This window comes from Solenopsis invicta, chromosome 8 (genome assembly GCF_016802725.1).
Source record: "Solenopsis invicta isolate M01_SB chromosome 8, UNIL_Sinv_3.0, whole genome shotgun sequence".
Lineage (NCBI taxonomy): Eukaryota > Metazoa > Arthropoda > Insecta > Hymenoptera > Formicidae > Solenopsis > Solenopsis invicta.
Window position 1 is genome coordinate 21,826,364 of NC_052671.1, and position 13,335 is coordinate 21,839,698.

Genomic DNA, 13,335 nt, shown 5'->3' on the forward strand with positions numbered 1-13,335 from the left:
TACATGATGATGGCAAATGGGGGACAGAAAGAACATATAGAGGAGAGAGTCAAAAAAGGAGCGGTAGTGATGAGAGAAGTATGGGGAATAGGGAAAAGGAAATTTGGAAAGAACTGGGCTAGAAGGATGTGGTTATTCGATAGGCTGGTATGGACGGTGGTTAGCTATGGGGCAGAAATTTGGGGGTGGAAAGAAAGGGAAAAGGTAGAGAGGATACAGGACAGGTACTTGAAATGGGTAATAGGGGTGGGAAGGTACACACCGGGGTACATGGTAAGGGAGGAGATGCAGAGGGAAAAATTAAGGGGAAGGGCAGGAATGAGGGCATGGAGTTATGAAAAGAAACTGAGAGAAGGAGGAGGGGGGGAGTTGGCAAGGTTGTGTTGGGAGGAGATAAGAGGTAGAGCGAAGGAGGGAAAGGTGATGGGAAAATGGGAGGAAGAAAGAAGAAGTTTCTATGAAGAAAAGAGCTGGAACATCAAGGAGATAGAAAAGTTGAGAGAAGAGGGAGGGTTAAGGGGGGAAGAGGTGGTGGCAAGAGAGAGGAGGCGGCAGGAAGAGGAAAGGTGGGAAAAAAATTAGGAGCTCGAAGTTCAACAGATGGTACAGCAGAGTGAAGGGAAAGGGAGTGCCGGAGTACTTGAAGAGGGATTGGAAAGAGGAAAGATGGAAAAGGATTGCGAGGTTTAGGTTAGGAGATGGTATGAGAGGAGGTAGATACTGGGAAGAGAAAGAGAAAAGGAAGTGTAGGATATGTGGATGGGGAGAGAAACGTGGGAGCATATATGGGAGGAATGCACGGATTGGGGGCGGAAAAGGGATGGCAATAGATGGTAGGAGAGGTTTTAGAGGAGATGCGGGAGGGAGGAGGGTGGCTGGGTATGAATGAGAGTGTGGAAGGAAGAGAGGAAAGGGTGAAAGAAAGCAGCGGAAACGGAGGTCCAAAGAATGAGTGTGGAGGTGTGGATGGATGAGTGATTTTTCTCTCTCTCTCTCTCTCTCGTGCGTGGTAAAAGAAGCAATGAATAAATAGGTTGAAACTATGTAAGCGGAGCGGAAGTCCGCAATGTACTCCGCAAGGAATAAAGTACCTACTACTACTACTAATAAATGAATATAATTTTTATAAATCTTTAACCTCATTTTTTTACTTACAAATAAAGTAACGTTTTAGTAATGTAATTTTTTATACATTTAGATTTAATTAGTGATGGAAACCAACATTTGGATAAGGATTTCGAAAATATGGCTGAAACGGCAATAAATGTGGGTCAAAACAAGCCGGATACTGCCTCGGAAGAGCATATAATTATTGAAGGTATGATTTAATAATCCTTGGTACAATTAAATTACTAAACAGTATAAGTCGATTTTAAGTAATCTCACTTAATAGTGTTTTAATAATAATAATAAAATTTTATTTATTATATAGATCCGAAAGCTATTGATCCAGTAAATAATATAATATTAAAGTTAGTGAAAGACTCTCGAAATTTCAAATGATTGAATCTCAAAAGGGCCAATGAGAGTCAGCGTGGATATAGATGCGCGAATGTTTATTTCTTGTCCACGACAATTTTCAACTAATTACAATAGTTCCGGACGTTTCGACTCATTTTGAGTCATCTTCAGCGCAATATACATATATATATATATATATATATATATATATACAAAATAAAATCTCCTCATCAGTCAGCAAAACGGGAGGACATCGCGTCACCAGCGGTTTGCCAAATCCGCTGTGGCATCTTCCTCGTGACAGTATCGCAAGAAATGACACTTTTCTGTTCAATGATTAGACGTTTTTTACACAGAACTTGTTTAAATTGATCAAAATTGATTGACTCACCCATTCTTGACTAATGAGGACGATAGAAGCCTTGGATAGGATTAAATTTCGTAAGAATAATTAATTCTCTTGTCACACTCGTATACACTCGACAACAGGTCATGCTCTCTATCGAAAGTCAAAATGTATACTGGCTGTGTATTCGGTTTCAAAGTCTTGTTACAGATTCGCACGCAAAGACACGCAGTCGGGGATACATAGATCAAAATAAATACATAAATACGGTCTATAAGAAAATACAAGAAAATATAAGTAAATAGAAAAGTCGTTTGCAGCTTGTCATAATACATAAAAATAATTAAATAACGAGAATCTGATCTTATAAATTATTGACTCTGTTACAGTTCGTTAAGTAATGACAGATATGCATGATGTAAACAATCAGTATCTGTTTGCAAATTAAGGCTATTATTCTGTGATTGTATATGTAACATTTCTGATGTAAGTCACCTACCCAAAAACCGCTCATTGTTTAGGATTATTGTGTTCTCCCAATCAAAGTCATGGTTAAAATTTAATCTGTGTTCAGTGATTACGGAGTGGCTGTTTGTATTCCACTTAATATGATTACGATGTTCAGTGATTCTTGTTTTCAATTTTCGGCCCGTTTGCCCTACGTATGAAGCATCGCAATTCTTACACATAATCTTGTAAACTACATTTTTCTTATGGTTATTTGGGAGAATATCTTTCTGCACTTTAATAAATCTGCTTCATTTATTAAGGCTGAAAAAAGACAATTTTACATTAAGTTTCTTGATAATAGTCTTAAATTTCTCGGAGATTGAAGGAATGTATGGCAGTAAAAACCATGGCGCTCTATTGTTTGTGTCAATATCTGTGTTCTCGTCTATCTGATTAATTGTCTTTTTATTGATAAGCGATTTAAGGCGGCTGTTTATTGTCTCGAAAATAAATTCTACAGGATAATCATTGGTTAGGAGTGTGTTTACAATAAGCTCAATGTTCTTACTGTGAAATTTAGGGTCAGATAGTAAAAACGCTCTGTCAACCATTCCCATAATTGTTCCCCTTTTTTGAGACAAGGGGTGACCCGATAAAAAATTTAAGTATCTTCCCGAGAACGTAGGCTTGTGATACCAATCAAAAATTAGAGCACCCTCATTCTTAATAATGGTGATGTCCAAAAAATCTATCTTGTCCCCCCCCCTATTTCCAATGTAAACTGCATTCTGGGGTGAAACGAATTAAACGTATTTAACGTAAGGTCAATCAGATTTCCCGGAACTGCCATCACCACGTCATCAACATATCTAAAATAAAAGGGTGGATGCACCCCAATTTTTTCTAAGGCCCAGGATTCCAGATCCCGCATAACAAGGTCCGCAATCACCGGAGACAACGGAGATCCCATGGGGGTCCCGAATTTTTGTTTGTAGAAATTATTACCAAAACTAAAATAAGTCGAGTCAAGAACAAGTTGTATCGCTGTTAAAAATTCCTGTTTTGGGATGCTACAAGTGTCCTTAAGAAATTCCCCCCTGTTTGAGATGCTTTCTAACGCTAATCCTATGGGAATGTTAGTAAATAACGAGACAACATCTAAAGAAATTAATTCGTGACCTGGTTCTAACCGTTTGTCCTTCAAGTTGCGGACCAATTCAAAGCTATTATTTATCTTACTTGCAGCATCTGGAATGTTTTTTGAGATAATCTCGTGTAACAACGTGGCTAAACCATGAAAAGGGCTGTCGATAGAGGAGATAATTATTCTAAGTGACACACCAGGTTTGTGAACCTTCGGGAGTCCATACGCCCTCGGGAGAATGCCATCACTCCAATACACCCTCTTGAAAGTAGACTCTGTGATGTATTTTTTGTTCTTCCACCTCGTCAACAATTCACGGGCGCCCTTTGTCAATGTGCTAGTTGGATCTTTTTTTATATTAAAGTAAGTGTTTTGATCATGTAACATTAGTAGCATTTTAGCCATGTAATTTTCTTTGTCCATGAACACGGTGATGTTGCCCTTGTCGGCTTTTGTGATCATTATATCCGGATTATCTCTGAGGAACTTTTTTGTAGTTTTCATCAAATAATTGAAAGCGTTAACAATTTCACTGTTTTGCTGCGGTAGGGAAAAAAATATTGTTGATGAATGGAATAGCTAGATTTCTGATATGTAGCCGTTGATCCGGGTTTAATTTGAACAAATTATTTTCAATATTTTTGATATGTTCAAATATTGCATTTTTCCTATCGCAAACTGGCATGGAAAAATTTTCCCCGAGTTGCAATAGCAATTGTACCTCCTCTGGAACAGTGGTGGACGATAAATTCACTAGCCATTTTTCTCTGATATTTGAGAGTGAGGAGCCATTCAATTTATCAATAAAGTCTCCCGGATTCACGGTCACTTTCTCTTTCTGTGACTGAGAGGATGTGTTCGTTGTTTGTATCGTAAATTTTGGTTTGTATCGTCGTTCCTATCCCTATCAGTGAACGAATAACAATAGCTTATTGGTTTTATTTTTCTTAGTACGTGTTTATTATTCTTATGTATCAGCCAATTTAATTTCCTATCTAACCTATCATGTTCTTGTTTTAAATGAGATTGAAACGTGGCCTTCTGTATATCGAAAAATGTATAGCAAATGTTAACCGGAACGTGTCGTAAAATCTGTCTCCTCAGGTGGAAGATTTGTTGTTGAGAATGGTTGACAGATCTAAACGCATCATTCAGTTCAACTTTCAACACTCTCTCAATAAGTTGATTAGTTAGATAATCCCATTTGTGTGCCGACCGATAATGGAAAAAATTGAGCTTACGGTTCACAATAAAGTGAAGATGTGGTGGAGTAATAAAGATTCGCGCACCTATATCCGCGCTGACTCTCATTGGCCCTCTTGACGAGATTCAATTATTTGAAATAATATAATGGCAACCAATGTTATTTTTAAAGATTTGCCATCTGGTAATCATTCATATTTATTGTTCTTTCATTTATAGTAACATATAATTTGTAAATTTATATTTCAGATAGTCAGAATATTGTATCAATCCTGCAAAATACAATTGTGATTAAACAATTATTGCAACAACAGAACCAATTTTTAGCGCAATTAAACAATACAAATAATCCAGTTCTATTGCTCTCAACATCTGGTTCAAGTTGTATTTCATCTATTATACCTAAAAAACCATTTAAGGAATTAAAAAATTACTCGATTATGACATGAGATTAAAGAATAATGAGGAAGGACAAAAACAAATGGTAAAAATAATCGTTTTTTATTTCTTGCTTTTTGAATACCTGTGTTCAGAACCAAATGTATTCAATCGTAGATTTTATTATATATATTGTATTTTAGCATGTATCGCATAAATTTTCAAAAGTGATAACTGTTTGATTGAAAATTATATTTCTGTTCCTCGCAATAATTATTAAGGCAATATTGACACTGATACTTGTAAATATCTATGAAGTTGTCTTTCATCTCTATTTGTCTCCCGTCACGGTCAAATCCGAGGATTCTGTTATTCTTTTCACGAGCATCTCTGCCCGTTAATTTGCTCATCTCCGAAGCAAACAAGTTTCGCGCCAAGGTGCGCGCGAAGGAGAGTCACCGAACATCGATATTTTCCAAACACCGATTTGAACGGTACGCGCTCGTTCGTTCAAGTCGGTAACTCCCATCAGGAGGGCCGCTTGGCCAATAATCTTCATTTCGGGAACAATTCGCTCCTCCCGACTCTCCTTCGCGGAGCACCGTTTTTCCGGGGTTCGTGCTATCGTTCGAGAGCCCGACGCCTCAGAAGCGAGAGAAACGCGATCGATTCAAATTCTCTTTTGCAAAAGTGACCGCGCGAACGGAATCAGACTTCTCTATATCGATACCGAACATTTATAGGGCACTCCGACCTATCAGTAACAGTAGAAAATTTGTGACAAGTTATAATAAACACTTTGTGAGAACCGACAATACTGTACATTCAGTGCATCCTTGATCATATCCTATCGTCCGTTTCTGCACTCGAGCGCCGAACCGCTCAGTTATCTCTTGTTCGCGTGTGTCGCCGTCGCTCTCTCGCGCTCTCTCTCTCCTTGTCGTTCGCGGTACTGCTGTCTTTCGCGCTCTCAGCGCTCGCTAGCAATATCGCACGAATTCAAAATTCACAGCTCCCGCGTTCTTTCTCTGAGAAAAACCGGCTTCCAGTGCTCGTTTGTCAAATCCTAAATCAACGAAACCGAGCCCACTGAACAACCTGCGATATAAAATTCGTAAGATTTGAACTGATAAATAATGTAAATGGATAGAAAAGAAAGCTTTCAAAAGCAATTTTATTACTCAAACTGGATTGAACTAAGAGTATTTTATAACATTTATTAATTTCATTATACTATGTTAAATATGCCAATGCTACTGAAATATATACATTACAAAAATATATTAGATATGTGTATATGATATGAGATATGTGTATATGATATGAGATATGTGTATATCTTTCTAACTAACCTTAATTGAAATTAAAATACTAAAATAGACATTGAATTGGATGCTCAATTTTTTACCAAGGAGGGCCCGAACAATTGTATATTTACCTATATGTATATTTTTCTTCGTAGAAAATATTTTTCTATTTATTAGGAGGCACTACTCCCCAAGACCAAATAAAATCTGGATTACATAAAATATTTACTAATAAATTGGGTACAAAATGTTCTTGGATGGGTCGCAAAGGCAATAAAGAAATAAAAACATTAATAATCATGGACATTTTAAAACGTAAATAGAAATTTAAAAATAGACCAGCTTAATTATAGAGCCGGTATTACATATTAGTTTTTTCTCATTTGTAGGATCGACTAGAAAACATTTTCCATTTTTAACTGAAAAACAATTTCAGGACTATGTGTCAGTTTGGTTAAAGCATTCAAAAACTCGCTGCGACAGAGAACTAGTAATTAATTTTTATGTTTTATTTGTGTTTTATTGTTTTCGATGTAACAAAAATATTTTTTAACATTTTTATTATTTTGTAGGCAAAGCAACAACCACGGCAATAAGACTTGTTTATGATATATATTGTATTATTACAAATTTTTTATTTTTATGTTAAGATTTCCTTTTTATTGTTAGAGAAATTAATTAATATATTTATTATTAAGGCTCCTGAGTACTCGCCGCGGCCATATTGAAGTCGTGATGTCGAAGCGAGAAATTGCGTGAAATGACACGTAATTTTGTCCGACATGCCATTTGTAAATAAAGCCAATTTGAATAAAACAGACTAAGCAGATGACTTTAAAACACTTCTAAGTATCGGTCACGACTATTCTTTTTCCGCCTAACAGTTAGTAAACAGTTGTAAAAAGCATGTAAAGTGAAGCAATTGAAACAGAAAAACATATGGGCACGTAATTTTGTCCGACGTGCCATTTCTAAATAATGCCAATTTGGATAAAACAGATTAATCAGATGGCTTTAAAACACTTCTAAATATCGATCACGACTATCCTTTTTTCGCTTAGCAGTCAGTAAATAGCCGTAAAAAGCACGTAAAGTGACGTCTATTCAGACAGGAAAACACACGGATAGCTATTGAAAGAAGTGAAAAATGTACTTTTATGTATAAAATTCAAAGAAACTTTACTCGCGGTCCATTTTTATGAATTTGGTAAATACGAGACAAGTCATATTTTCACAATGAAACACATAATAACAAAATGACATGCACGATAACATTTCATCGTCAATCTGTCACGTTTCACGTGTATTAGTTCTAATTTTGTCCGCGACGAAATGTCGCTACCGTCAACGCGGAGTTCTCGGCTGAGGAGTCAGGAGCCTTAAAATTATTTTTTATTTTTATGGAAAAAAAATTAATACTTTTATTTAAAAACGATTGTTATTTACGTTAAAATATGTAATTAATTTAGCATGTAAAATATATCTGTAATACATACTTATTATAACATAACATATGTTGTGTATTGTACAATTTTACAGATATACCAGGTGTATGCATAAGTTTTTTCCGGTTTCACTAAGAGATGGCGCCAGCGAAAAGTACGCAGCGTATTAATTTGACACATACGTCATTTTGTTCGTCTGACATAGAATTACAAACACACACAAGTTGAGTCCGCCAAAAACTAGCGTCTTTGTTTTATTGTTCAGTGATCATGTCGAGTTTTGTGCCTGAAAAACAACATTTGCGGCACGCATTGTTTTTTTATTTAATCAAAAGAAAAGGCTGTTGAAAGTCATCGTTTGCTGGTAGAAACGTATGGTGAACACGCTCCATCGATTAGAACATGTGAGATATGGTTTCCACAATTTAAAAGTGGTGATTTTAATGTGAAAGACAGTGAGCGCTCTGGTAGACCACAAAAATGCAAAGACGAGCAATTGCAGGAGTTATTGTATAATAACCTAACTCAAACTCAACGGCAATTAGCAGAAGCATTACATGTATTACAAGAAACAATTAGCAGACGTTTACGAGCAATGGTAAAGATCAATAAACTCGGTAAATGGGTCCCACACAATTTGAATGAACGTCAAATGGAAAATCGCAAAGTCACTTGTGAAATGCTGCTTCAACGCCACGAAAGGAAATTATTTTTGTATTAAATTGTGACGGGTGACAAAAATGGATTTATTTTGAAAACCCGAAGCGGAAAAAATCGCGGCTTTTACCTGGCGAAGCCAGCCGGTCCATCAACACCAAGACCAAATCGCTTCGGCAAGAAGACCATGCTCTGTGTCTGATGGGACCAGAGCGGTATTGTGTATTATGAACTCTTGAAGCCCGGCGAAACCATTAATACACAACGCTATCGCCAACAAATGATTAATTTAAACCACGCATTAATCGAAAGACGACCGGAATGAGCCAGAAGACATGACAAAGTGATTTTGTTACACGACAATGCGCCGTCTCACACAGCAAAACCAGTGAAAGACACCTTAAAATCTCTTGGATGGGACATCCTTGCGCATCCGCCGTACTCCCCAGTCCTGGCGCCATCTGACTATTACCTCTTCGCATCAATGGGGCACGCGCTCGCAGAGCAGCACTTCAGCAATTTCGAGGAAGTTGGAAAATGGCTCGACAAATGGTTTGCCGCAAAAGACAAGCAGTTTTTCTGGCATGGTATTCATAAATTACCTGAAAAATGGGCGAAATGTGTAAAAGCCGATGGCCAATATTTTGAATTAAAAAAAATTAATTTCCCTTGAAAGTTACGTGTTTTTTTTTACCAAAAAACCGGAAAAAACTTATGCATACATCTGGTATATAATTAACAAATAAATATAAATTATGAACATAAATTAACAGCATTGCTTTTCTTTATTCCAAGTCAACAGAACAAAATTTTAAATTTGTCAAAAAATAAATTTTAATTGTACATAATTAATAAATAAATGGACATTATTCTTGTTGTACAAATGAGGTCAATATTTGTAATGTTCATGGAAGACATAACAGAACGTGTATTTATTAATAAGTATTAATTGTATTTAACCAATATTCATTAATAAATACACTTCTGTTGATCTTCCATAAATGTTATAAATATTTCATAATGTTTTTAATTATATAAAATGTAACATTATAAATTTGTCACATTGACGTTACAAAAACAATGTTATACTCAAAATGTTACTGCGCTACAATAATTAAGGTCACCTAGATATCAATAAAACGTCCATACAACATTAATAAAAATGTTTCAATAACGTTTCACATACGTCTCAAGAATGTCACAAATGAGACGTTTCATATGGAACATAAATGAGATAAGAAATTTTTGGTCGCAAGAATATTACTTAAACGTTCCTGCGATGTACACTGCAACATTCCTCGGACAACACATCTACGTTTCTTAAACGTTTCTTAAACGTTCCAGGAATGTCACAAATGTAACATCCCATTTGTAATGTAAATGAGGTAGGACATTCTGGGTTATCGACATGTTTCATAGATGTTTTTGAGATATACTCTCAAACATCGCACTGCCACAATGTGACATCGCTGTAACATCTCTTAAACGTAATTTTGTTTAGTGAGAAGTATAGTAAGTATTTTTTATACATTTAATGACAACACTGCAAGGTGCATAAAATAATAAAGAAAATATTAAGTAAAAAATTTGAATATTTTTTTTTCTATATATTCACTACGTTGTATGTCATTTTATTTATCTTTCTTATTCTTTAAATTGTTTATATTTTATATTCTGCTCTTTTTATTACAATGTACTTTATTATTATTTATTCTTTTAGCTTAAGTTTTTGTTTTATATAATTTTTATTATGTTTTATCTTTTTTTTATTAATATTAATTAATGTTTTACTGGTTTAAAAATTTACTTTTAACTTTTTTGTGACAAGTTTTATTACTTGTTCTTACAACACGATTATTATATCTTGTACAAGAATATAATTTTTATTTTATAGTAATCGTGTATTTTAACGCTTGTATCCGATGATTATAACATTTTTGATTTTTATCTAGCTACTCTGGATGTATTTTATTTGTTGCGTATATACATTCAATCACAATCTTTTCAAGAATCTGTGTAGATTCTCAGTAATGTTGCCAGGTACGATTAAATGCCATTAACTGTGTTTTCATTATATTCGTAAACAAAGTTGCAGGGCTGGAAAAAATGCTTTTTGTATTGCATTTAAAATGCTAAATGCAAAATACTCTTAAAAAATGTATTTGAAATGTAAAATATAAAATAGATTTTTCAAATCCATTTTAAATGTAAAATGGATAAATAGGTATTTTAAATGATTTTTAAATGCAAAATGGTTTTCTAGCATATGTAATTTATTTTAACTTTTTATAAAAAAAAATTACTTCATGAACTTTATTATTATATTTTTAATAAGTACACTGTTTACTTTCAGCAGTAATTGTTTTTCAAAGGTATCATCGTGCATGCTTCGACGATTAGGGCGCATAATCATACCTCCGTATGAAAATAGGCGTTCTACTGGCGCAGATGACGGTAGTGCAGTATTATATTTTATAAAAACTTCTTATATTATAGGAAATGCCTTAAGCGATTCCAAACATGTATCTTCACTTTGCAAGTATTGCAAACATTATAGTTCAATCATATTTTTATTGGAAGTGTTAGTAATACTTTCTGAAGATGATCCCCCTTCAAAAACAAAAAAGCTTTCATTACGAGTGGTATCGGATGTATTGGTCGAATCTCGAGTTTTTGGCATATAGCTTAATAAAGATTCAGCTTCATTAACAAGCAAATCTTTAACATTATTCCTTTTTTCTTTTGGTACCCATCTTAACTTAAAGAACGGGTGACTGACAGCTGCTAAAATAGCATCGTTTGCTTGAGAAGAAAAATTAAAATAATCACTGAATCTTTTATTTAAGCCTTGTAACAACACGATTACTAATTTTTCACAGTATTTTAAATGTCGGAGTTGTAGGTTTTGCAATTTCTTTTGCGTTTGTAGCAGAATTGGTAAAAGTTCACCATAAAAACAATTTTTCTCGCCTTGTAGCCTATCTAAAGCTTCCGCGATTGGTTTGACGCATTCAATGTATTCTGCTAAGAATTCAAAGTCAGTGTCCTTGAATCTTTGCAGTTCAAGTGCATCGCAAACACTACCAAGAAATTGTTTGACAGAAATGAGGTCATTTAGACAATCGAAGGTCGAGTTCCACCGAGTGACACAGGGTGAGGATGAAGCCTTTCCTGTAATAGCGACATATGTCTCAGCAGCTTTAGGAGATCGAGATGTTAAATTCCATATAGCAGAGCATTTTCCAAAAGCAGAATGATGGGAACGTGTATAGTTCCCTCCACTGTTTCCAGATGAGAATCCTGTTAATGCAGTTTTGATATCCACTGTGATTAACAGATTCAGTGTATGACTCGCACAACGTTGACGTACAGGTAACAATATGTCGGATATGGAATCGGAATCATTCTCAGTTTCTTTAGTTATGCCTTGTATAACGAAATCATCGTCTGAATCATTGTCGTTATCTAAATCACTTGCTTGATTGTATTGGCTGAACATCGAAAAGGCTTTTACCATGTTTGACGCATTTTCCGTTGTTACTTTTACAATTTTTTGTGTTTCAAGTTTAAATTCACAATGTATGTCGTGAATCATTTCAGCAATCTTGTCGTAAGAATGCCTACCTTTAAATCTGCGACAAGCCAAAGCCGCACTTTCTCTCTGAAAACTTGCGTTTATCTGCAAAAAAATATACATTTAAATACAAAGATATTAACAAATTAATAAAAACATGTTACACGAAAAAGTTTTTATTTGTATTTTTCTAGATCTAATTTACAAAGTCATATAATTATACAAAATGATAAATATTATTTCTGATAACACTTTATCTTTAGTTAAAATTTGAATATAACAGATCAAAGTATTGTCAAATAGCTATTGATACAATAAATTTTATAAAACTTTATGAAATAACTGTTACTTTTAACATAAGAAATTAAATGTAGGTTTCAATTTGTATAATGCATTATTATAGGTAAAAATAACAAGTGTAAACTTTACCCAGTGAGCACTTATACCAAGAAAACTTCTTTTTGATGACGACCAAATATTAGCTGTAGTACAAACATACTTAGTTTGTTCCAAAATTTCTGTCAAATGCTGTGTACTTGATATCCACCTTTGATCGTAACGTCTTTCTTGTCATTATGGTGACAGAATTTGTTAACTTATTGATACCTGAGAGATTAATTCAACAATATTAACAAAAATAATATACTCCAACAACAATATAAATTAGATTAATTCATCATTAAAAAATGAACAAGTAAATGTAAATTGCATTAATGCGTAAGGAATAATCAGATTAAACGCTATATTACCACATATAAGGTTTTTAAACGCTTGATGTTCTACGATACCCATTGGAGACATTGTTTCTACAACGAAGGAAATGATGAGGTCATCTGCAACTTGTTGACTATTACGAGAAAATGCGCTGATTACGCTCAAAGGCTGTTGCTTTTTTTGCGTTGTAATGCCAGATACTTCAGATTGTACATTACTATTATCAACATTATAAGGCTTTTTTCGTGGATTCTTGGATTGTTTATTTTTATATTCCTTATATTATTCAATAGAGTGACCTTTTGTCTGCATATAAAAAAAGAAACTTTATTTTTACTTTTAAGAATTAATAGAATCGCAGATTAATGTACATTCTGTATTAAATCAACATAAAAAAACTGGTTGGCCTATAATATAAATCTACATAGATGTAATGTATATGTCTTATTAACATATATTATACAAAGTATCCAGTAAACACTAAATATAACATAGATGCAATGTTATATAACATATATATGTGTTATATGTATATTATATTTATATAGTGTTATATTTATATTACATTCAGTGTTTGCTGGGTATTTAATAATTTTTTACATAACGCTTCCATAAAGATAGAATAAACTATTGAGAGTCGAAGAATCCTATATTAT

The 13,335-nt window shown here is 34.2% G+C and overlaps 1 protein-coding gene across 2 annotated transcripts; it reads right to left on the bottom strand.

The window, feature by feature from the left end:
* Positions 1-10,646: 10,646 nt before the first annotated feature.
* Positions 10,647-13,078, bottom strand: LOC120358484. Of its 2 annotated transcripts, XM_039452880.1 has the most exons (3): positions 12,715-13,078; positions 12,395-12,571; positions 10,647-12,070 (listed from the first exon to the last, which is right to left on the bottom strand). In XM_039452880.1, exon 3 carries the CDS (start codon positions 11,984-11,986, stop codon positions 10,943-10,945), a length of 1,044 nt encoding a protein of 347 aa, XP_039308814.1. In that variant the 5' UTR covers positions 11,987-12,070; positions 12,395-12,571; positions 12,715-13,078; the 3' UTR covers positions 10,647-10,942. The 2 variants fall into 2 exon arrangements, with proteins under 2 accessions (XP_039308814.1, XP_039308815.1); XM_039452881.1 differs by having other exon boundaries at positions 12,395-13,078.
* Between the last annotated feature and the right edge of the window lie 257 nt (positions 13,079-13,335).